This window comes from Herpailurus yagouaroundi, unplaced genomic scaffold, assembly GCF_014898765.1.
Source record: "Herpailurus yagouaroundi ecotype Mexico unplaced genomic scaffold, PumYag 186, whole genome shotgun sequence".
NCBI classification, from domain to species: Eukaryota; Metazoa; Chordata; class Mammalia; order Carnivora; family Felidae; genus Herpailurus; species Herpailurus yagouaroundi.
This window is the reverse complement of record NW_024412417.1, coordinates 44,702,062-44,726,023: the sequence shown is the minus strand read 5'-3', so window position 1 is coordinate 44,726,023 and position 23,962 is coordinate 44,702,062. Positions and strand designations below refer to the sequence as shown.

Here is a 23,962-nt window from a genome sequence, read left to right as displayed (position 1 = left end):
GGTTTTTTTTTTTTAATTAAACAATGCCTTTAATGTTTAGTTTTGAGAGAAAGAGAGAGAGCAGGGGAGGGGCAGAGAGAGGGAGACACAGAATCCGAAGGAGGCTCCAGGCTCTGAGCCGTCAGCACAGAGCCTGATGTGGGGCTTGAACTCATGAACCACAAGATCATGACCTGAGCCAAAGTCAGATGCTTAACTGACTGAGCCACTCAGGTGTCCCTAAAATTTTTTTAATGTTTATTTATTTTCCAGAATGTCACAGAGTTGGAGTCATACCGTGTGTAGCCTTTGCAGACGGGTTTCTTTCACTTCCTGATATGCATTTAGGGTCCCTCCGTGTGTTTTCATGCCTTGAGAGCTCGTTTCTTTTTAGCGCCAAATAGTATTCCATTGTCTGCGCCACAGTTTACTTACCTGTTCACCTGCTGAAGGGCATCTTGAGTGATTCCAAGCTTTGACAGTGATGAATGCGGCTGCTGTAAACATCCACGTGCCGGTTCTTGCGTGGACAGAAGTTTTCTGCTCCTTTGGGTAAATGCCAGCGAGCGTGATTGCTGGATCACCTGGGAAGAGCTCGTTCGGTTTGTGAGAAACCCCCGAACTGTTTCCCAAGGTGACTGCGCCGTTCTGCGTCCCCAGGAGCCGTGAGTGCGCGTCCCTGTTCCTGAGCGCGCGCCCCTGTTGCTCGGCGTCCCCGACAGGTGCTGTCCGTGCGCATGCTCCGGCCACGCCCAGAGGTGTGTGCTGGGATCTCGTATTTTACAGTTTTCTGACGCTGCGTGACGTGGAGCTTCTTTCCGTGTGGTTACTTGCCGTCTGTGCATCTTCTTTGGTGAAGGGCCTGGTAAGAACAGCGTCCCATTTGTTAAAATAATTTTTAACTTTATTTGAGAGAGAGAGAGAGAGAGAGAGAGAGAGAGCACAAGTGAGGGAGGGGCAGAGAGCGAGGGAGAGGAAGAGAGACTCTTAAGCAGGCTTCATGCTTAGCTTGGAGCCTGACTCGGGGCTCAATCCCATGACCCTGGGATCATGACCTGAGCTGAAATCCAGAGTCTGACGCTTAACTAACTGGGCCACCCAGGTGTCCCCGTTGGCCAATTTTTAAAATCAGGTTGTTTGGTTTCTTATTGTTGAGTTTCAAGCGTTCTTTGTATATTTTGGTAACGGTTCCTCATCAGGTGCGTCTTCTGCTAATATTTTCACGTACTCTGTGGCTTTTCATGCTCTTGAAGTTTGTCGGCATTGTTGTGTAGTTAAAAGTGCCCCGTACACAGTGCTCAGCATAGAAGTCCCATAAAAATACTGGATCGGAGAAGAGAGCAGAAATACAGAGGTGCCCTAGTGTGTCCACTTCCATTCCTAGGTGTAAGGGGGAAAGGGCCCACGCAGCATCGGAGGTGGGAGAATTCTCTTGCTATACCCCAGAGCTGTGACCACCCCCACCCCGTCCACCTTTCAGGGGGTGTCCCCAGCCCCACTTTCTCTTCTGAACTCTAGACTCAGTTGTCTGTCTTTGGCTTCTCCACCTGGCTCCCTTCTGGTGCCTCAGACTCAGTCCAGGGGGAGCCCCTCATGCCCGCGACCCGCAGTGACCAGCTCCAGTGCTTAAACTGGGAGTCTGGGCTCCCCACCCCCAAGTTCTCCTCTCTCCCCTCTGCTCCCTGCTGGTCACCCATATCATGGCATCTGCAGTCATCCCAGGGGAGGTGGTCTGCGTCTCTTACTTGGCCCTGCACTGCCCTCCTCACGCTCCCCCCCCCCCCGCCGCTCCACCTGGCACTCTGCAGGATAGATGTCCATTCCTGTGCCTGAGAGCTTCCACTCGTCCCAGGAGTTCTCCAGGAGGTCCGGCCCCTTGCTCTGGGCACCACACAAGTCCCTAGGTGGTCTTTATGAACACTCTGTCCTCAAACCTAAATACCTGCCTCTCCACAAACCCTTACCTTCTCCTTTAGCCTTCATTCCTCCTGCAAAATACTGCCCCCCCTTGCTTATCCCACGAGTGATCCTCGAAGGGAGACCATCCATTCCTGTGCAAGCAACCCTTGTCCTCCTGGCTACTCCCCTCTCACCTTCCCAGGCTCAGCTCAGACATCACCTCCTCCAGGAAGCCTCCGCTGACCTCCCAGGCCTGAGGTCAGTGCTTGTCCTTCCTTCTACCAGAGCTCTGACCGCAGGGAAATGTAAGCGTCTTCTCGTTTGTCTGTCTCCACCATTAGGCTGCAGTCCCTGCACAGAGTGTCCTATCCCATGGGCCTGGCACTTAGTAAGTGCTAACATTAGCTCAGACTGAGAATCTCCCCTCAACATTGACTGTGGCAATGTTGGCCGACATTTCACTTTATAAAAGATTATCACACCCATCACCTCATCTCCTCTACAGATCCACGAAGGAGGGGATATCATTCCCATTTTATAGGTGAGGAGACAAAGGATCGGAAAATCACAAAAATAGCGTGCCTGAAGCACTCACTGTGGTCAGGGATGGTTCTAAGCTTTTTACGTGGAGTGACTCAGTTAGTGCTTCCTGTCACTTGGGTGTACCGATCTTACATGAAAGGGCTGAGGTCCGGAGAGGTTAAGTGACGCCCTTGGTTTGCACAGCTAGGAAGAATTCTGGTCAAGAAGCTTCGTCATCATGCTTGCTGCCCCGGAGAAGCCAGTGCCCCCGATGGTTCCCCACGGACGAGAGGTACTCTGTACGGATTTGTTGACTGAGGAGGACTCCCTCCGGGTCACACAGAGCCAAGTTTGAATCTAAGATGCAGGCTTTCCAGTGCTCCCCTGGCTTCCCCATTTGGGCTCTCGAGCAGCCTTGCAGAGAGCAAGCCGTCTGGCTCCCTCTTCCCCACAGCCCTGCAGAAGGGCCCTGGGACCTCAGAGCTCAGTGGTTGGACTCCTCGTGCCATGCTTCTGTGTCTCCACTGGATTCCTGCCCAGAGCATCGCCTGTCACCCTGGCAACATGTCAGCAGTGCCCCCGTCCACCCGGCCCCTCCCCCGCAGCGGGCAGCTGCCAGACCCTCTGTGCAGACCCAGTGTGCTCTCTGCCAGGGCTGCCCTCCAATGCACCAAATCTCATTTTCTCCCTTTAAATTGTGTTCTGCTCAGTGTCTCCCCCTCCTATCCGCCCCCCCCCCGGGAGCCTGAATAGGGAACACTGGTTACTATGGCAATCGGCTGGCTTGTGGCAAGAACTCGGCTCAGCAAATTAATTGCTGGACTTTTGGAGGCTAATGGCCGAGCTCTGCCTCCCAGGGACAGGGTGTGGCCTACATCATGCCAGCTGGGCAGCTGGGCCCTGGAGAGAGCTCAGAGACTGGAGAGAGAGAGAGGGAGGGAGAGAGAGAGAGATGGAATCATGGCACCGTGCTTTCTGGGACTGCCACCTGAGGTTGGCTGGGGAAGGCAAGGAGATGGGCTCCCCCAAACCCCAGCTTTTCTGCATACTTGGTCTGTGCTGGCACCTTGCCGGAAAGCGTTTTGCGGAACCCTCACAGCACCCCGCTGATGTAGAGATCGCCCCCATTTTATGAGGATAAAACGGTCATTCATATGGCTAAGGAGGAAAGCCGGGACTCCATACCATGGGGTATTTTGCCATGAACATTCCAGGTATTCCTGGGCAGAAGGCCATCGTGTCCTCTACAATCTCTTCCAGAGGAAAGAAGCATAGGGAACATTTCCTAGCTCACCCCCTGAAGCCAATATCACTGCAATCCCAAAACCAGGCAAAGACATTCCAAGAAAAGAAAAAGACAGACCAATATCTCTCATGAACATAGATGCAAAAGGCCCTAACAAAACATTAGCCGATTGAATACGAACATGTATACAAGAAGAGGTATACACTCTAGCCAAGTGGGCTTTATCAGGTCTCTGAGGCTGGGTCAGCATTTGAAAATCAGTTAGTAGACTGATTTAGCCAAATTCTCTTCCCTCTGGTTATTATCAGCTTTCTTCCCTACTTTTGCCCTTTATGTCCTTCTCTTCTTTTTTTTTTTCAATTTTTTAAAAACGTTTGTTCATTTTTGAGAGACAGAACAGAGTGTGAGCAGGGGAGGGGCAGAGATAGAGGGAGACGCAGAATCCGAAGCAGGCTCCAGGCTCGGAGCTGTCAGCACAGAGCCTGATTCAGGGCTTGAACTCACTGACCACAAGATCATGACCTAAAGTCAGGTGCTCAACCGACTGAGCTGCCCAGACGCCCTGTCCTTCTTTTCTTTCCTGTAAGCTGGGTGATCAGAATTTGGTTTCATTGACTGTATCCTTTGCTTGTTTGCCCACGCTGTGTCTTCACTTAAGTAGTTAAGTGTTTCTCCAGCCAGGTTCTAACAGCCCGAGCTATTTGGAGCCTGGCCTCTGGTCAGATTGCCCTGGGACCGCATCCCAGCCCTGAGCGGTGGAGTCACAGGCAGGTGGCTAAGCCCTGGGTGCTGTTTCTCACACAGCACACTGAAGCTCCTGATACCTGCTGTTTGGATACTGTGGGCTCTTAACCTGTGAGGCCCTCACCTGGTGTGGTACTTGTTACGGTTCCAGCAGGAGAGGGCATGTTCGGTGTCCTTCTGGCCTGAGGCCAGTCCAGCTGTCATGACTGGCCGTGTGCATCTAGCGAAGTTGTCTGGGCCGCGGGCACCTGCCAGGTTCATCGCTGGGAGGTGGGGGAGCAGTGCGGCTTGCGAGTTTGCCGAGACCTCAGGGAGGGTGTTGGCAAAGGCATTGCACTTCCAGGGCACACAGTCGGCAGGCTCTCCCCAGCCCTTTCTCGAGAGGGAAACACCCAGACTGGGGATTCTCAGCCCAACCAGTGCTCACTGGGCCCCACATGGGGCAAAATAGCCGGTCTTTGAGACGGACAGTGGGGACACATGCCCCCCACCCCACCGGGGAGCTTACAGACAAGGGGTGATTGTCTCTGAGTGCCTTGAGTGGCCTTTCACACACACGTGTGCACACACGCACACACACACACACACATACACACACCTGCTCTTTGGCAGTGGGGTGTGCCCGGGGTATGTCCCCTGTTCTCAGCCTCAGCTTGCTCTCCTGTAAAGGGGGATGTCGACACCCGCCCCTTGGGGTCATTGTAAGGATGGAGAGGCACCGTGTGGACAGCTCAGAGGCTCTCAAGCGGTGCCAGGCTCGGCCCAGCTGCAGGGACCCTGTTTGGCGGGTGGCCTCAAGGAGCAGGTCTGGGCTGGGTTGAAGCCCCAGCTCTGGCTCATGTCAGCCGTGTGGACTTGAGAGCGGTCGAGGCATCAGGCATCAGGCTAAGGGCTTTGCATGCAGTTGTATTATTCAGTTCCTACAACAGTCCCTCGCAACAACCCGCTGTGGGGTAGGGTGTGTTATTATCTGGGTTTCGTAGGTGGCCTTCGTGATGCTAAAGAAGTTTCCCTATTGTCTTAGAGTGTTGAGTGTGTTTATCGTGAAAGGCAGTTAGATGTTGTCAGGTGTTTCTGTATCGGTTGGGACACTGTGTGTCCTTTGCTCTCCTGGCGAGTGCATCACATGGGTTGGCATGTGCGTGTTGAACCAGACTTGCATTCCTGAGCTGAATCCCACGTGGTGGCGGTGTATAACCCTTTCGGTGTGCTACTGAGTTCAGTTTTCTAGTCTTCCATTAAGTACGTTTGCATCTTGTTCATAAGAGACATTGGCCTGTTGTTTTCTCTTTATTTGTGTGTGTATTTGGGAAGTTGTGTGACCAAGATTCCTCTAGAAACTTGGAGACTATGACTTGGAGGAAGAAGCCTGGTTTCCACAATGAGGGAAATTATCAAATTTCTTGAGTCCTGGAAAAACACTGGACACTATGGCTGTTACCAATTTATCTCCTCCGTCTACATTCTTACTTATTTCATTTTTAAAAATGATGGCTCAGTAATTGCTGGTGATGTTTGGATTTTATGTATCCACAGAGGTCATGGAAAGAGAGTGGGCTCCGTGCCCAGAAGGCGCTGGGATTCCAGTCCCGGTCCATCCTCTGGTGACCCGGGGACAGACTGGTATCTTCTCCATCTCAGTCCCCTCCTTTGGCACGTGGGGACGATGATTCCTGCCTTGAAGGGTCACAGGAGTTGGCTCAACAATCAGAAAGTACCTGGCACACAGCAGATAATCAATGGCAGCCATTCAGTCACTTTCATGGCTTTTTGAAATGTCCGTGTTCTTCAAATGAATGGCTCCTGGCCACCCGAGATGATGAGATGACGTGACCACATGGCTCACTACTGAATCTAATATTTATTTGTCAAATGTCCAGTGTGTGCTGGGAACTGTTCTAGGTTCTGGGCAACAGGAAGAACAAGGACGAGTCCGTGCGTTCATATAGCTTTGAAGGATGAGAAGGCTGGGCCACCCGCGGGACTTGCCCTGACTCTGTGTCTCTTCTTCCCCTGAACCCTCAGGTCCTGACCCTTGGCCTCTGCCCCTTCATATACGATTTTGGGAAAGTGTCTTTCTTCTTGCTCCCGTGGCCACCTCCTGAGTATCGTACTTTTGGGGTATTGTCATTTGGGCTGTTGTATACCCTGTGTACTTGCGAGGGGGCCTTTAGTGCCCTGGCAAGACGAGGGCAGTTTGCCCTGAGGGTGGCAGGGACCAGCATGGGAATTCAGGAACCTGTCCTGAGAAGGGCCCACATACCTGTCCATGTGGCCAGGGACGTCTCCATGTGTCCTGCCTTCTCTCTCCTCTAGGACTTTGCACATGCTGTTCCCTCTGCCTGAAATCATCAACTGCCTCTTGTCTGATGGAGTCCTTCTCTGTTTTCCAAAATTGGCTTGGGTGTCACTCATCCAGGAGTCCTGGCCTACCCCTGAAATAACCATGTGACAGCACCCCCTACCCCCTGCCGGTGCTCCTGTCACCCCCTGAACGTCCCTGTGCTGGTGTTTCTTATCCTGTCTTGCCCTGGCCCACATGTCCCCTGTCTCCCAGGTGTCATTGCCCTTGGGGAAGGTGGTTCAGAGTCCTTCACCTGCCCGCCCTCAGCACCTGGCACAGGAGGGCAACTGGTAAATAGCTCAGAATCCTATTAGCTGTTTCCCTTTCCTGTCTCATGGCTTAAACAGTGGCAAGTACTTTTGGAAGTGGATATCCACATGAAAATAAGATACGTAGGAGAAATACACTTAGCTAGTAAATGTCATAGAGCAAAGAAATGCATCGAAAGTAAGAAAAATAAAAACCCAAACAAGGTCTCTCCTACTGAGTTGGCAACGACTGAGGGAATGATAACGTCCTTGCCGCCAGGGATGCGGTGAGGGGCTCCGTCATATGCCCCCGCTTGGCGGGAGCCGGTACAGCCTCTCCAGAGAGAAGCTTGGTCATTGCTGTCAGGGTCCTTTCAAGATATGTCACGGAGGGCCCTAAGGAAATAATTACATGCGGGCAGAGGCTTAGGTACAAAGATGTCCTCCGGTAACATATCAGACAAATAAAACCGCCTGTCCCACGTCCCGATGTGGAGGTTGCAATCAGAACGTGGTGCCGGTGCCCAGGCACCGTCCCGTGTGGACGGCAGGTCCTCGGTGCGCGTTTGCCGGTGGCCGGAAGCAGGGAGGGTTGGGTGACCCCCGCGGGGCAGGCGTCCTGGGTTCGCTCGCATGAGGGCCACGTCGTTGGCTGAGAGAGAGGTCGGCGGGGGCGCGGAGTCCCTCCCACATGGGCCGGGGCCCTTCTCTAAAGGTGTTGTCTTATCCACACAGGGTATGTTCCCGTAGAGCCTGGTGCCGCCTCCTCCTGGCCGAGAGATGCGTGTTCCCACGCGCGGGAGAGCCGTGGCCTGCCTCCTGTGGCTGCTGTTGCTGTGGAGCGGGGACGGCGGCTGTCGGGCCCAGAGGGCAGGTGGGGACGCCATAGAATGTGCCAGACCGGGCACCGAGCAGCTGCTGTGTGTGCCCGTGCGTGGGGGTGGGGGTGCGAGAGAGTGAATGAGTGTGCAAGAGCCTGAGGTGGTGTGTTTGTGTGAAGGTTGTGAATGTGAGTACATGTGCACGCGTGAGAATGAGTGTGGATGAGTGTGCAAGGGTCTGGCCGAATGTGGTTGTGCGGGTGTGAGTTTGTGTCTAAACGAGCATGTGCAAATGAGCGTGCATGTGCAAGAGTCTGAGGTACGTTTGTGTGTACGAAAGTGTGTGAAATAACCTGAGCGTGTGTTTGTGTGAGCCTGAGTGAGTGTGCGAGTACGTGTGTGAGGGTGGGTTGAGTGTGCAAACGTGTGGGTGTGAGTCTAGGTGCATGTGAGTGTGTGAGCATGTGGGTGAGTGTGTGTGCAAGTGCGAGAGAGCATGTGCGTGAGTGAGTGTGGGGGAGGGTGTGAGAAGAATGAGCTCTGAACACACGTCCTGAGTGGGCCGTGGGGTGTGCAGAGAACCCCGCAGGGCCTTGGGGATGGAGGGCAGGGGTAGGATGGTGTCGCGTTGTCCTGCTCTGGGGACACACTCCGGGGGACATGGACACGCTGGGGTCCAGCCAGAAGAGGCGGCCAGGACCACAAGGGCAACGAGACTCTGGAGGAGACGGGGGAGAGGGGAGTGGGAAGTTCACTGCGGAAGAGGCGGCCGGGGGCAGGAGGGGTGAGGCGTGGCGGTGGTTGGTCCACGCGCCTGAGGGCCTCCTGGGGAAGGTGCCATCGGCATGGAGGCATGAAGGAGGGGTCAGGAACACGAGCCGGTCGGTATCAGGGCGCCGAGCACAGAGCCTGCTGTCTGGGGTCCTCGAGCAGGGAGGTCACCGGGCTCTAAAACACAGCCCCATTTTGCAGATGAGGAACTGAGGCACAGACAGGCCCGAAGCCCCCAGCAGGGGAGGAGCGGGAACACAGGCAGGTGCCCGCCTGAGCCACGCCAGGTTCCTGAGCCTGCAAAGGAAACACACCCAAACAAAAACCCCAGGGCTTGTGTTTCGGTGTTGTTTTCCCCAAGTCTCCTCATGTATTTCTCTGCCCAGCTCAGCTAGCTGGGAAGACAGCAATGACCATGGACGTCCCGGTCTTCATGGGAGAAGTGTGGGGCTCTGCGTCCACTGAGACGGTCCTGAGAGCACGGTGACATACGGGATTATTAAAACAGAAGTGCGGGGCGGGGGGGCAGCAACCATCTCTCCCAAGCCCTCATTTTGTAGAGTCGAACACGTGGGGCCAGAGGGGGGCGGTCACCTGCAGGGCTCACACACACCGCCCTTACCTGTGGCAGAGCTGAGGGCACCAGTCCTGGGGTCAGGGCCCTTCCTGAGACACACACTTAATTCTCACGTGCACATGATGCAGTCCCTTCCCTGACCTGTTCCCCTCCCCCCCCCGCCCCCCGAGAGAATGTACTCAGAGCTCCAAAGGGCCCCTGGGTGAGACCTCAGGAACAAGAAACCTTCTGCACCCTTAAAACAAATGTGCTCAAGGATTTCAGCCCACAGTCTGGGTCCTGCTTGGTCCACGGCAGCAATTACCCTGCCCAGGCTAGAACACTATTGTCCCAAAGACAAAAAGACCTTTTGTGTCAAGGAGAAAAACTCCCCGGGAATTATCTCTTGAGTCCACACATCTGGGCAAGCACTCCAGAAGCTCTAATCCTGTTAGGGAGCCAGCCGGTGAAGGTGGGGGGATTTACCTCTGCTCTAGGCAGCACAATGCAGCATGGGTTTGAAAGGTAGATGTGGAAAATTCAACAGTGGCCCTGGCTTAGGTGCTTAGGTGGGAATAGGGATAAGGAAGTATCTGTGTGTGTGTGTGTGTGTGTGTGTGTGTGTGTGTGTGTGTGTGTGTAATACATGCAGAGTTCTTGTTTTTCTGTTTTTTGAACTTAAAAAAATTTTTTTAATGTTTATTTACTTTGGAGAGAGAGAGAGAGGGAGAGAAAGCACAAGGGGGGGAGGGGCAGAGAGAGAGGGAGACACAGAATCTGAAACAGGCTCCAGGCTCTGAGGTGTCAGCACACAGCCTGACGTGGGGCTCCGACCCACGAACCACGAGATCATGACCTGAGCCGAAGTCGGAGGCTCAACCGACTAAGCCCCCAGGTGCCCCTGAGTGCAGTATATTTTACATGGTTTATAATGCTGGCATGCTGTGAACTGTTTAAACATCCAACCAGAGTGCTGGCTAAGTAAATTACGTGCACCTGTGCAGTGGAATCCCTGCAGCCGTGGAAACCGGCCGCATCACCCTGGAGATGGGTTTCTAGCACATCGCAGGAGGTGCGGAAAACAGCCACGTATGAGTGTGTCCCACGTGCACTAGGAACTGTGCAGAAACACAAACTAACAGGTATACACGCTGCGGGTTGGCAGTGCTGACTCTCCGTAGCTGGAAACATAAGCATTGAAAACATTTTTGATTGCGTTTTCTGCAATCCTGCATTATTTGTAGTAGGTTTAAACAAACACACAAACGATGTAGTCACTGTGTAACCAAAACCAAAACTATTTAGGAAATCGGTACAATGGTGTTCCTTGAACGTTGACCCCTTTTATGCAAGGAGTCACACGTTGGCAGCTGAACCTCACAGCAAACTTGGGGACGCTCATCACCATGAGAAGTTAAGGAACCGAGGTTTTGCCGCTTTAAGGCAGCCAGACCAGGGCCCCCAGGAGTGCGCGCCACCCCCTCCCCCGCCAACCCCTCCAGGCCCAAGGGCATGACCTTTCCCAGTGCATTTGGGCCAGGTCGCGCTTCCTCTCCCCCTGCAGGCTGCAAGACCGTGCACTACGACCTGGTCTTCCTCTTGGACACCTCCTCCAGCGTGGGCAAGGAGGACTTTGAGAAGGTGCGGCAGTGGGTGGCCAACCTGGTGGACACCTTCGAGGTGGGTCCCGAGCGCACCCGCGTGGGCGTGGTGCGCTACAGCGACCGGCCGGCCACGGCCTTCGAGCTGGGCCTCTTTGGCTCACGGGAGGAGGTCAAGGCGGCGGCGCGGCACCTGGCCTACCACGGCGGCAACACCAACACGGGCGATGCGCTGCGCTTCATCACGCGCCACAGCTTCTCGCCGCAGGCCGGCGGCCGCCCCGGGGACCGCGCCTTCAAGCAGGTGGCCATCCTCCTGACCGACGGCCGCAGCCAGGACCTGGTGATGGACGCCGCGGCCGCCGCCCACCGCGCGGGCATCCGCATCTTCGCCGTGGGCGTTGGGGCGGCGCTCAAGGAGGAGCTGGAGGAGATCGCCTCGGAGCCCAAGTCCGCACACGTCTTCCACGTGTCCGACTTCAACGCCATCGACAAGATCCGCGGCAAGCTGAGGCGCCGCCTGTGCGAAAGTGAGTGGGTGCGGGGCGCGGGGGGCGGGGGTGCTGAACTGCTCAGCGGGGAGGGGTGGGGGGCAGGTGGCAGGAGCAGGGGACAGGGGCCGAAGTCAGGGGCAGGGGGCAGGAGCAGGGGACAGGGGCTGGCGGCAGGGGACGGGGTAGGGGCCGATAGCAGGAGCAGTGGACAGGGGCTGGCGGCGGAGGCAGGGGCGCGTGTCGGGGCAGGGGCTGATGGCAGGCGCAGGCCGCAGTCCACCTGCCAGGGCTCAGTGACCAGGGAAAACCAGTTCGGCGCTGGAGGCGGGGCCCACACCCTGGCTCCTCCCCAGGCTCCGCCTCCAGGGCGCAGGCTGGATGGAAATTAAAATGGGGCTGGGTCCTCAGCCCTGCCCACCCTGAGAGACTTAGAGATGGTTAAATGCAAGGCAGTGGGATCTGCATTTCTGTGGTGGGAACATATCTGCTACCTCCATGGCTGTTGAGGTCAGAGCCCTACACACAAAGCCCTCCCTAAGGCACATGGCAGGTGAAATATATGGGGCCCTCTCCTCTCCCCAGGGATTGCCTTGAGAGATGGGCCAAGAAAATGGGCACAAGGCAGGTTCCTGTGACCCCCAGCCAGCCACTTACATGGTTGGGCACTGCATATCTCAGAGGCCAAGTGCTGTTGACCTGGTGTCCTGAGATAACCCGAGGTTGTCTGGAATCTGTTGACTGTGGCTAGGGATGGGGGATGGGGGAGGTTGGGCAGCAGGCAGGGATCTGACCCTGAAGGCTGACCTCCAACATCCTTGTTGGATCATTCTCAGGACAGCCTCCCCCAAAGGACAGGAAGGGAGAAGTGGGTTTTCCGTGCACTGGCTTGTGTCCAGCTTCTGTTCTGCCTGCTGCATTGGGGTGATATTTGTCCTTCCTGGGTCATGACCAGTGTTTGGTACCCAACCCCCCCCCCCCCCCCCAGCCTCTAAGACCAGCAGATGGGGGCTGGGAGCAGAGTCCCAGCCTCTGTTTTGCTGACTACTTCCAGGGACTGAGAACGTCACCCCTTGTCAGGGACAGGGAAGCCTTGGGGTTGGGGCCAGCGGTGGGAGCAGCTGGCCATGACTTGGGAGAGCCATGAGGGTCTGCTCCCAGGAAGGGGCCTGGCCTGCAGCCCTGTGAGAAAACAGCTAAGCTGTGTCTGAAACAGAACGCCCTCGGGCCCTTTACCTTTCTGTGACTCTTTCCTCTGTTGGCCCTGCTCTACTTAATCTCCACTCACTTATTCGTAGATACATGTTGGAGATCTAGTGTGTGTGGGTCCTTGTGCTGATTTCTGGGCCTGTAGACAAAGAGAAGACAAAGCCCCTGCCCTTGGAGTGTTCATAATCTAGATGGCAAAAAAGACGCATAAAAAGGGATTTAATACAGTGGGGGTGACCTTAATAAACGTGCCACAGAATTTCAGGGGGTCCTACTGTGTTTGTGCTCGGTGATGACCCTGAGAATGAGGGAGGACTTCCTGGAGGAGGTGACACTTAGACCATTTAGCAGGACATGCCTGAGCTGTAGGATGAGGGATTGAGGGGTGGTATGATGCAGTCTGTGAACAATCATGGACCTGTATTGCCGTGGTAAAGGAGGGAACTCGGGTTGGTGGTTTTGTATGATTGTCCGACTCTCAGTAAAGGAGGGCCTTGTGTGCTCAGATGGATTGTGGAAGGGTTTTGTGCAGGGGTGTGACACAGTCAGATAGGAGACCCTTTGTAGGACTGCTGGAGAAATTCAGGGACAAACGGTGCTGGGGATAGATGGAGCACGAGGACTACACCCATTCCACAGATGAGGAGATTGATGCCCTGAGTGCCAAGTGAAGGAAACCTATGCAGTAGTGTAGAAGGCGTCGGCCATGGACTTTCCCTTGACCCGCATTGCAACCACGCACATCATGGCGATCTTTACACAGCATGCAGCCTGCTAGGCTCCCGGAAGGGGCAGCTGCTAGGCCTGTAGGAGGAGCCAGACGGGGAGATCCAGCCAGGATGGGAAAGAGCAGGGAGGCAGGAGAGGCAGTGTGGTAGGGCCAGGGCTCAGGACTGACCTCTGAGCTGACGAGAGTCAGGCCCAGCCGGGAGGCCGAAGTCCCACGTGGTGGCTCATGGGTGCTCCTCTAGACCCTGCCCACTGGCATTGTGTCTTCCTGCCGGCCTCGGTCCAGACTGGTTCTCGAGTTGGGCCAAGCAGAATGTAGATTCTGAAGAACTTCCATGCCTGGGGGTTGGTTCTGGGAATGGTGAGGACAGCCCCAGAGAGGCCAAGTCACTGAGCTGTGCTCCCCAGTTAAAGCAGGGCTGGGGATGGAATCCGGGGCTTCAGCCTCCACATGCTGGCCGCCCCCCACCAGGCCCCGGGACTCAGGTTGCGCCATCGCTGACCTCGGTTCTGAGTCGAGGACAGCGTTCCGCTTACAGGCAGTAGAGGACCCCACTCTAATGGGCTTGGGGAATAAAGCAGATTGACCTCACACACGACAGAAAGGCCAGAGGTCAGATGGGCTTGAGTGATGAGACCAGGCCTCGCTCAGCTCCTGCCGTTTCTAGGTTCTCTCTTGGCCTAACCCCGTCCTTGGTAGCCTTTTGTATCTGGGTCCTGGCACGGATGGCTCACTGAAGAGGGGTGGGGTCGGTGAGGGATACTGAGGCCCTGAGAATGGGCAGCGAGGGGAGCTGGCTGATGGCAAGGGCGGAGGTGTGTCCGGACCCCCGTGGGGGGAGGAGGCCGTGTGACAGGAGCCGAAGTCCCCTCAGGGAAGGCACCTGCTGCCTCAGCTATGGCCTAGAGGGAGCAGGAAGGAAGCCCCCACCCGCCCTCTGTCCCTCCCCTCGTCTCCCCTCCTCCCCTGGCCTGAGCCTGTCTGACGGCAGCCAACAAGGGGCCCAGGTGATGGCGTCATAGTAGCGAAGGAGGGGAGAACAGGTGTGTGTGGGGGGGGGGCACATGGGGCTACCTGTGGAGAATCTTAGGGCCATGTGAGACTCCAGCCCCAGGACAGACAAGACTGGGGCCCAGCGTGCCTGGATTTGGTCTGACAGAGAAGTGTGGGCCTGAGACTCTCCCCAGACCAAAACTGTAGCTCCAGAGTGGAAGGAAGCTGACTGGGGCCTAAACTACATGACCCTGTCCTCATTTCCATCCCCACCCCCCTCAAGAGAGGATGTGTGACCCATGCAGGGAAACAGGGGCCCTGTAACCAAGAGAAGTGGACACTGATGCTGGCCAGCCGGGGACACCACATATTCCCCATGACAACGCTCAGAAAACTCACAGTGGCCGAGGTCCTCCAAATGCCTGAACAGACGGAAGATTTAAGTTATGCTCAGCTGTCTGGAGGGAATCTGCTTTTGTAAACACAGATGTAAGCTGACTAGGGCCTGGTCTATTCTGGTGATGAATGAAACAAAATCCCCTTACAATTGCTTCAATTAGAAACAAAGCAAAATAAAATAAGATAGCTAACAGTAAGATACCAAACCGCATCAAGTAAGATTAAATCCAGGAGCATCACAAAATCCAAATGACCAGAAGTCCCTGGGCACAGAGGAGATGCCTTTGGGTGACTTCGGAACTCAAATAGGAGCTGTTCTGAATAGGGGCTTTGCACTGATGATCTGGAAATTCGCAGACTAACGGCGTGGGGTTTTTGGTGTAGTGATCATTCAGTTGGATCCGACCTACTCATTCATTCATTCGGCAACCACACGCTGAGTGATTCCTCCTTTGGGGGACATGCCAAGGGCCAGGATGCGGTGATGGATCGGACATTCTTTTTTGTCCTTGGGGACCTTTTGTCTCCTTGAGACGGCAGGAAAGTGGCGGCTAATTACACGATGGAGTGTGGACACTGTTACCACGTGCAGTTTCGTGTGTCTGGTAGTTTATCTGCCCGGGGTCTGTCTTCACACACAAGAATAAGCTTGACGAGGGCAAACTCTGTTCCTTGTGGTTTCCGAGTGCCCGGAACAGAGCCCGGGAAGTGGAAGGAGCCGCCTAGACCTAAGGGTGGAGACTGGCGGTTAGTTCTGTGTTTGCTGTTGTGATATGCATGTTAGAAGTACTGCCCTCTTCCAAATGCAAAGAATAAGAATATTCGGCAAACCCGACATCATTCCCAAAAAGAACTGAAATATTGAACTCACCCGTATTTTGGCAAGCAGAGACAAACGGTTAGATTTTGAAGGCTGATGAAGGTCTGGAAAAGGCGGGCTGGCTGGTACGGGCTAAATCATGCCAACGATGCCGCCCGGCTTCGTCGAGTGGGACAGACCCAACGCCACCGGAGGTGAATGAATGGAGCCAGGGTGTCTGTTGTTCCCTGAGCACCAGACGCTGATGCTGCTGCTGTTGATGGACTGAGGTCCAACTGCATCCAGAACCCATTTTCCCTCCAGCTTGGCCACAGATGGGAGGCAGGGTGGCTCTGAGGGACAGCAGGCTCCCCGGGGCTGCCCTTCAGAGGGGAAGATGAACCTTAGGTCGTGCACAGGGGCTGAGGGGCCAGTGTCTGCAGCCCTAAGGCAGCACAGGTTGGGGTCTGTGAGCTGTGGCTGGTCTGGTCTGGAAGCCCAGCTGAGAGGGACCAGGTGAGTCGAGGAGGGGGCAGTGCGGGAACAGGAGGGGACCTGAGACGGACAGAACATCTCTGGGGTGGTGGTTTCAGAAGCTACTCTGTCCCAAGTGTCCCTGGCCACCTATGGACCTGACCTGTTTTTCTCAGGATCTCGAGATGCCTTTGTTCAACACTCTGCTAAGAGCTGCATTCGAATTCCAGCCTGCTATCCTGTCACCTAGGTCACGGCTGCAAATAGGATACTTCGCGCTGCTAATTTATTTGTTCCAATGTGTTTACGACTTAACCCTGTGCTCACATCCACCGTCAGAGTTCACGTGTGCCACACACACCCAATGCTGGCTTGCACTGTGACTGCCCCTGAGTGTCCGTGATGATTGGGTCAGAGTCACTCCCCAGGGTGGCCCGGCAGGCAAGGAGGAGATCTGGGAGTTTACCCCCAGTTCTGTCTGACCCAGGTCCCGAGTCCTTTCCAGGAAGTTGTGGTGTTTAGGGAGCATCTTTAAATAGCCATGTCATTAATGTCTCCCCAAATTCCCAGCATAGATCTCCTGGCTCTCCCTAAGCTGTGGGCAGCACTGAGGCACAGGGGGCCTGCATGGCTCGCCAGGGGGTCACAGGGAGATGTGACCGTGTCCACCGCCATGAGTCAGGCCTGCCAGGCCGCCCCTCTGTGATCTTTTGGATTTCTGATGCTGAACGGTGCTGGTTCCTGCTGCAGGCCTGGCTCACATGGGGACCAGTGGCTGTTTACTGAACAAATGAGTAAAGCTAACAGTATGTGACTCACTGTCCCCCCCGGCCTTGGGCTCATGCAGGGAGGTGCCTCTGTGTCGTGGCATCCGCTCCTGCCTCTGCGGCGTGACCGGGTTCCCAGGGGACTCAATCTCAGCCTGGCTTCCTGCAGTGTGTGGGGCGGAGGCTGCGGATGGGGCCCAACCCCAGGGCACTGGCTGTAATTAAGAGCTTTCTCCACCCCGGGCTCTGTCGTGGCCACAAAACAACCTTTATATAGCTTATCGGGTGGCGTGAGTGAGCCTGTGGAATGCCAGCTGGCCACGGCTGGACCCTCCTCCTCCTTCTATTTCGGGGACACTCGGTGGTGGTCCTCTCTCCCCTCTCCCATGAGCAGGAGCCTCTTTCCTGGGTCCTGTCTCTTAGCTCCCAGGCTGAGACCCTAGTGTGGGTTTCCCATGTTTCTGTGGTGCATTGTCATAGGACACGTGGTCACCCTGTCTCTGTCTGTCTCTTGTTGGTGTGTTTGTGCTTAGCTGTGTTGCTGTTCCAATGAGAGCCCAGACTCCTGGATATTATACTTACCAATATGGTGGGAGGGGAGAGGCGGGGAGAGAGAGGGAGACTGACTTGTTTTGTGTGGCAGGGAGATTAATTTTATTGTTCCCCTGTGACTCTCACTGGAAAAATGTTGGCATCTGTACCCCAGCTCTACATTTAATCAGTGGGTTCCTCTGCTTTCGTTCCGTCCCCCCGAGCCCGGTTCCCTGTGTGCAGGATGAGTGCCTCCTTACACACTCCTTTGTCATGATGGGGCACAGGTTAGCCCCACTGTGGGCACTGTGGCCATCGAAGGCTCACCTTGCTCTGTACTGTGCTCATCAACAGGCCATCGCCTTGTAAGTGAGTTATTAGGTTCACTTGATAATTTGTTTTGTCCTTTTTTCTTTTTGTGGTGCATTTTCAGTAAACAACACAACTTAGTTACATAGTTAAGAATGGACTGGATGGACCTTTAAAGACACCACCTGACAAGTGTGGATGTTTTAAGGACTCTACAGTATTGGGTTATTTTTTTCCCGACACATTGTAATGGATCCCCCGTTATCTCACAGACATTGTTCTGAGGCGCAGGGTTCCTCCTTGAATAAGACGCCTGTGATCCTGCATGTAGAGTGACATTCCTAGAGGAAGTCCCCTTCCTAGAGGAAGTCCCCTTGAGAAGAGAAGAATTGAGTTGAGCTTGGGATGGCAAGGATCAGTCCACGCCCAGAGCTCCAGGCAGAGGCAGCTGGGGTAGGTAGGCGTGCAGTCTGCGTGCTGGAGGAGGGGGGTAGTTGTTACCCCCCACTTCAGGAGGTGGAAATTGAGGCTTTGTTTCCTGGCTTAACATTTCCAGGTGTGTGCAGTAGAAGGAGTCCAGCCACGAGTCTTCCCTTGGCCAGAAGTAGAGCCCGGAATACTCTGTCCCCTTGATGACCGGTAGTAATGCCCAAGAAAAGGGCTTTGGGTCAGCCGTTGGCATGCCTGGGTCACATATCCAGCCTGAATTTCTTTGGGCCTCGTCTCCCTCTGGACCTGAGTGTTGTAGTCCTCAAAGAAGGCACAGACTGCTGGTGGCATTGACCCCAGTGACCACTTCCTTCTGACCACACTCCTGCCTCCATCCACATCCCTCTGCCTGCCCGGAGACTGGTGGTACCATCAAGGCACACACCACACACACACACTTGCACGTGCAAACCCTATGCACACACCACATACAACACACACACCACACATGCACACACACATCACGTGTCCACAACACAAAAACCACACAGACACGTGCACATCTATACACACACCACATACAACACAAACACCACACACACACACACACACACACAGACATATATTCTCCTTCCCCAACACGCACATACATGCACACACGTCACACGTCCACAACACAAACACCATATGCACACCTATACACGCACTGCATACAACACAAACACAGAACACACACACACACACACACACACACACACATATATACACACAGACGTATATCCCCCTCCCCCAACACACACACGGGCATCTGGGAACGTGTGTGGCCTCAAGACCCAGTTCGTCCTCTGGATGGATCTGAAGGCCCGGGAGGAATCTGTGGCGGCATCAGCTGTGGGATTGGAGCCGCCACGTGGATGTCTGTGGCTTGGCCCTTGGGACCACATCAGCCTCAAGAAGCAATTCCGGCCGGGCCCGCCCTTTACCTACGGGTCATGGGGAGTTTCTCCTGGGAAAACTTGTGATCAGGGTCACTCCCTAGAAATTGTAATCAGACTGCCTAATTCTGATGATGTGCTGGGACATCTCATAAGAAAATTATGGGAAATGATGGAAAACTGAAGCCAGCCTTCAGTTATTTTTAATTTGCACACATCCGGGAAGGCGAGTGTCCCCAGCTGTGCCCAGCCAGGCCCGTGCCTGGAAAGAGTCCCTGGGAGCTGTTCAGTGTGTGTGTGCCCCTGCCTGACTGCTGTCTCTTCCTGAAACCAAGACCCACGTGTCAAAACTGGACATTCTGCCCGTAGCCCCTTAGGGCCAGGGAGTGTGTCCCACTGTGCTGGGGAAGGGGGGAGCGTGTGCTGTCACACCCCCCACCCTCTGGACGGACTACCACTCACGTTATTTCTGGGTCCTAGCTTCTCACGATAGTGTAGTACTGTCTCCCTCGTGCTGGACTCCGCATGTGCCTGCATGTGTGTGCCCGCAGGCGGTTCCTCCAAGAGTGTGCTCAGGCAGGGCAGTTCCGCTTCGCTGGAGCTGGCGCTCGTCACACCCAGCTCTGCCTCCCGCCCTCTGAAAAGTCAGGCCAGGTACCTAGCGTCTTTCCAGCCTCGTTCCGGCCGTACAGAGAGGATGCTGGCACCATTCCTACGCTGTGGAGTGTCGTGGGGGTCTCATGGATTGGACATAGGAAGCACTGGGCACAGTGGTGGCCATGAGCACATGCTATGCGCTTTGCTTTTGCTACACACACACATGTACACCCCCCCACACATATGCACACATGCGTGTGCACAATTAGCTATATGCACATACAAATACATGTGTGTACACACATACAAGTATATGCACATGTGAATGCACACAAGTATATACATACACATATATGCACACATATGCACTCACGTATATGCACACAGGTATACACATGTGCGCACACGCATATTCATATGCATATGCATATGTGCATGTGCACATATAGGAATGCAAATGTATCCACACATACACATATATACACACATGTATACATGCACAAATGTACATATGCATGCATATGCACTTCCATACATGCAGACATGCATGTACACACGGGCACACATACATGCAAGTATATGCACGTGTGTGCACACATGCACATACATACGTGTACATAAATGCACATGCATGTATATACGTACATGTGTGGAAACACGTGTGCACATATACACATATGTGTGTGTGCAGGTGAAATTTGTGTATACATATATAATTTACATATAACACATATACAAATTTTATCTATGTATATGTGCACGTGTACATACACTATTTTCTGGAACGGTGATTGAGTTGATTACCTTTCACTTAGGGAGGTGTTCCTCAATCTTTCTTTTTTTTGTTGTTATATCCCCTAAACGACTCCGTGTAAATGTTGCAATTGCCTCCTTCTCTGAGATTGAATACAAACAGTCTGTTTATGCTGCTTGAGCTTGGGTGGGCCCAAGCCATGGGATCTCTTTGACTTGCTCACCCCCTCCCTTGAGCAGTGTTTGCCCCTGGGAGGCAATATGGCCCCTGTGAGAAAGCATCGTTTCGGGTGGAGGGCAGGCGTCCGGGACGAGAATTCAGGGAAGGCCTGGGTTCGGATCCTGTCTTCTGTCCCTCGGGAGATGTGACTTTATAGTCTTCTCGTTTAGCAGATGGGACTCAGATCTAAAAGCCTGGGTTAAGTCAGGTTTCTGTTTGGACAGATTACTTTCTTCAGCTTTAGTTTTCCCTGTTAGATGGAAATGGTAATAGCACCACCTACTCCCTAGAGCAGGGGGAATATGCACTTAAAAGGCCCCCTTTGGCGCTTGTATGCAGGGGACTCATAGTTTCTGCATTGCCAAGACCCTGATCTGAGGCAGGGGAACTGGAGTGGAATCCCAGCTCTGCCACCTGCCAGCTGGGGTCCCCTCAGCAAGGGCATCACCTCTCAGACACTTGATTTCCTCGTGTGTAAAATTGAGATGATATTTACCAATCTGGCAGCTCATTGACTGTGGTTCTTATTATCACGGTGTTATTGCACGATTTTTATGCAAAGCCTGTATGAAATAGAACTTGCCAGACATCAGAGTGCCCAAAGGTGACATGCAGGATCTGAGCCCCCTGTCACAGGAAGGGAATCTAGCAGAATCTAGAAGTTCATGGATCCTGAGCTCTGTAATGGACACCGGCCCATTCAGGAAGGCAAGACTACAGCCCGCAGAGCAAATCTGCCCAGGCACCAGTTTTTCAAATTAGGTTTTGCTGGAATATGGCTTGCCAGCCTGTTCACTTATTGTCTGTGGCTGTGTTCCCACCACAACCTCGAGCTGATCAGTTGTGACAGAGAGCGCATGACCCACAAAGGCTATTTGCACTCTGGCCCTTTACAGAAGAAGTTTGCTGACCCCTGACAGTGTGTTCTGAAACGATGGCTGGGAATCCGAAGTCACTGTCACTAAGTCTTCTGTGACCCTGAGTAGGATATTTTATGGAGGCCTCAGTTTCCTCCTTGGGTGTTGAATGGGGTGAGTGGGATTCCCCTTAGAGGCTCCCTCTCCTCTAGCACAGTCAACGGTCGTGCTACCCCCATGTGTGTAGCTGCGTTATGGATCCCTGCTCTGTTTGTCATTTTTAGGGGTCACCCAAGATCCTTAAGAAAGCCTCCTACCTTCCCTGACCTCAGACAAGGATTCACATCCCAACTGGACTGGACAGGGCCCTGGGTCAGATGCCAATCGGTGTCCTCCCCATGGCACTGACTTGCCACAGGGCCTTGTGCCAGCCACAGCACCCCTTGTCCCTGGTGCCGTCCCACGTAAGCACCCACATGGGCAAGACCATCTCATTTACTGGGGTCATGTCATGCCAGGCGCTTTAGAAGCTCACAGAGGTTGGACTACGTGTTTCACACGGTGGTTTTAGTTTAGAGTTGATACAGGGGTACAATCTAGTGGCCACAACTAAATTAGTACTACTCGCAAAATGTAAATATGCATACACACAGCCTCTCTATATATGTCTGTATAGGAATATGCATCCATATAATTAAATACGTGGAGAAAGCGCAATTTTGAGAGCCTCTCACATCCTGCAGCTGACCTCGTCCTAGCTGAACTTAACTTCATACTTGTCAGAGAGCAAGTGGGACCCGGGGGTTACACAGCATCTAGGGGCTTTCCAAGAAGAGTTGGCTGAGTAATTGCAATGCTTCTGATACAAGTTCACATTTAACTGGAAAGTGGAAGGAAATCTGCCGGTAAAGCAGGTTCTAGGTGACTTGTTTTGCTGTCAAACGTGTCTGTCTTTGTCCTTTTAATTATAGGCTCTGGTTTCTTTGAGTTCACCCACCTATCCCCCCCCCCCCCACACACACATAGACACACACACACACTAAGACACAGGGCACATGCGTGTGCATGCACGCTACTCTGCTGTTTACCAGCTGTGTGGATTTGGGCAGGGGACTTAACCTCAGTTTCCTCATCTGGAAACCAGCATGCAGAACTCTCCCGCGTAGGCACATTGCGGAGATTCTGTGAATGTCTGTCGAGTGTATGGCCTGAGTGAGTGTAGAGCCGGTCCTCACTGCCCCCAGGTTCCCTGGTTCAGAGGGGCATCAGCCAGCGTGCAGAGAAGCCACAAGACTAGCGAGTAAACATACAGCAGGCAGAGAACACAGCCAGCTCCTGGGGCCCATTCCCACATTCCTACCCTCCTCGCCTGGTGTCCTCGATGCAGAAATTTAGTCCTTGGACGCGAAAATCACCCGTTGACGCTATTCTCTGCTCACTGGAACCTGGAGGTGAAATGGGCCGCAGAAGTCTTCATGGTTTCACATCAGGCCCAGGTCCCTGTGCTGGGATCAGGAGGGAGAGGGGCCCTGGCCAGCTGGATCCGTGCAGGCCAGCTTCTCACCCTCCTCCTTGCTTTGCGTGAGAGCGACACCTCGGTGCACATTCTAGAAGGGGTGACTGGGAACGTCTGACTGGCTCAGCAACGGATTATCCTCACATCACACAGGTGATCAGCCTGTGTGGCACATTCTGTTGTCACTAGGTGGGCAACAGGGCCTGGCCCAAGGGAGTCTAAGGCACTGTGGTCCACGAGGCATTTGTGGATTCGACGCCACAAAGGGCCTCAAGCACCTAAAACCATGTTTTTTTTAGATAAAGTAATTTGTTGTCAACAGAGGCGATATATACAATGGAAGATGGTGAACAGGAGGGTGGGAGTGAGCGGGGTCCCCACTCCCTGGTCTAGGAGCTTGAACAGGTGGGGGAGAGAACGGACAGGTGGTTGCTGGAGGGGGTGGGGGGAATGGAATCGGTGAAGGAGGATGAAGAGGTTTCAACTTCCAGTTATAAGGTAAATAAGCGATGGGGATGAAAAGTACAGCATAGGGAAAATAGTCCATGTTGTTGTAATAACTGTGTGAGCAGGTGGTAACTACGTTTATAACGGGGTCATGTCGCGATGTATAAAAATGTCAAATCGCCATGTTGTACGCTTGAAACTGATGTGATACTGTATGTCAACTATACTGCAGTTTTTCTAAGTTTATTTATTTATTTTGAGAGAGAGTGGGGGAGAGAGAGAATCGTGAGCAGGCTCCATGCTGTCAGCACAGAGCCTGACTCAGGGCTCGAACCCATGAACTGTGAGGTCATGACCTGAGCTGAAATCAAGAGTCAGAAGCTTAACCAGCTGAGACATACAGGTGCCCCAACTACACTGCAGTTTTTAAAAATTGAGGGGAAAAAAAAATAAATATTGAGGAAAAAAGAAAAGAAAAGAAAGAAGGAGCCAGTAACCCTGCAGTGAGGGCCTGTTAAAATTCTAAGCTAGAGAGAATTTTCTCTCTTTCTCTCCCTCCTTCCCTCCCTGCCCCCCTTCTGGAAGCTTAGAGTTGAAGTCCTGTGTTTGCTATTTATCATCTTGTTACTCGTCGTGTAATCTTTGCACTTGGCTTGTCCATCATAAGACAGCTGCTCCCGTGAAGATTCAATACACCAAAGTACAGAGGATGCTTGGAGTAGTGCCTGGCCCAGAGGGGAGCCGCCTGGCACACAGTAGGTGCTGCCTGGCCCAG

The 23,962-nt window shown here is 53.8% G+C and overlaps 1 protein-coding gene across 4 annotated transcripts in view; it reads left to right on the top strand.

Moving 5' to 3' along the window:
* The window catches only part of COL22A1 (collagen type XXII alpha 1 chain), a 258,511-nt gene that overhangs the window by 13,367 nt on the left and 221,182 nt on the right, over positions 1-23,962 (top strand). For all 4 annotated transcript variants that reach the window (XM_040494491.1, XM_040494492.1, XM_040494493.1 and 1 more), the window contains exons 2-3: positions 7,718-7,856; positions 10,695-11,261. In XM_040494491.1, the coding sequence (XP_040350425.1) occupies positions 7,763-7,856; positions 10,695-11,261 (661 nt within the window). In that variant the 5' untranslated portion in view covers positions 7,718-7,762. The remainder of the gene's footprint in view (positions 1-7,717; positions 7,857-10,694; positions 11,262-23,962) is intronic.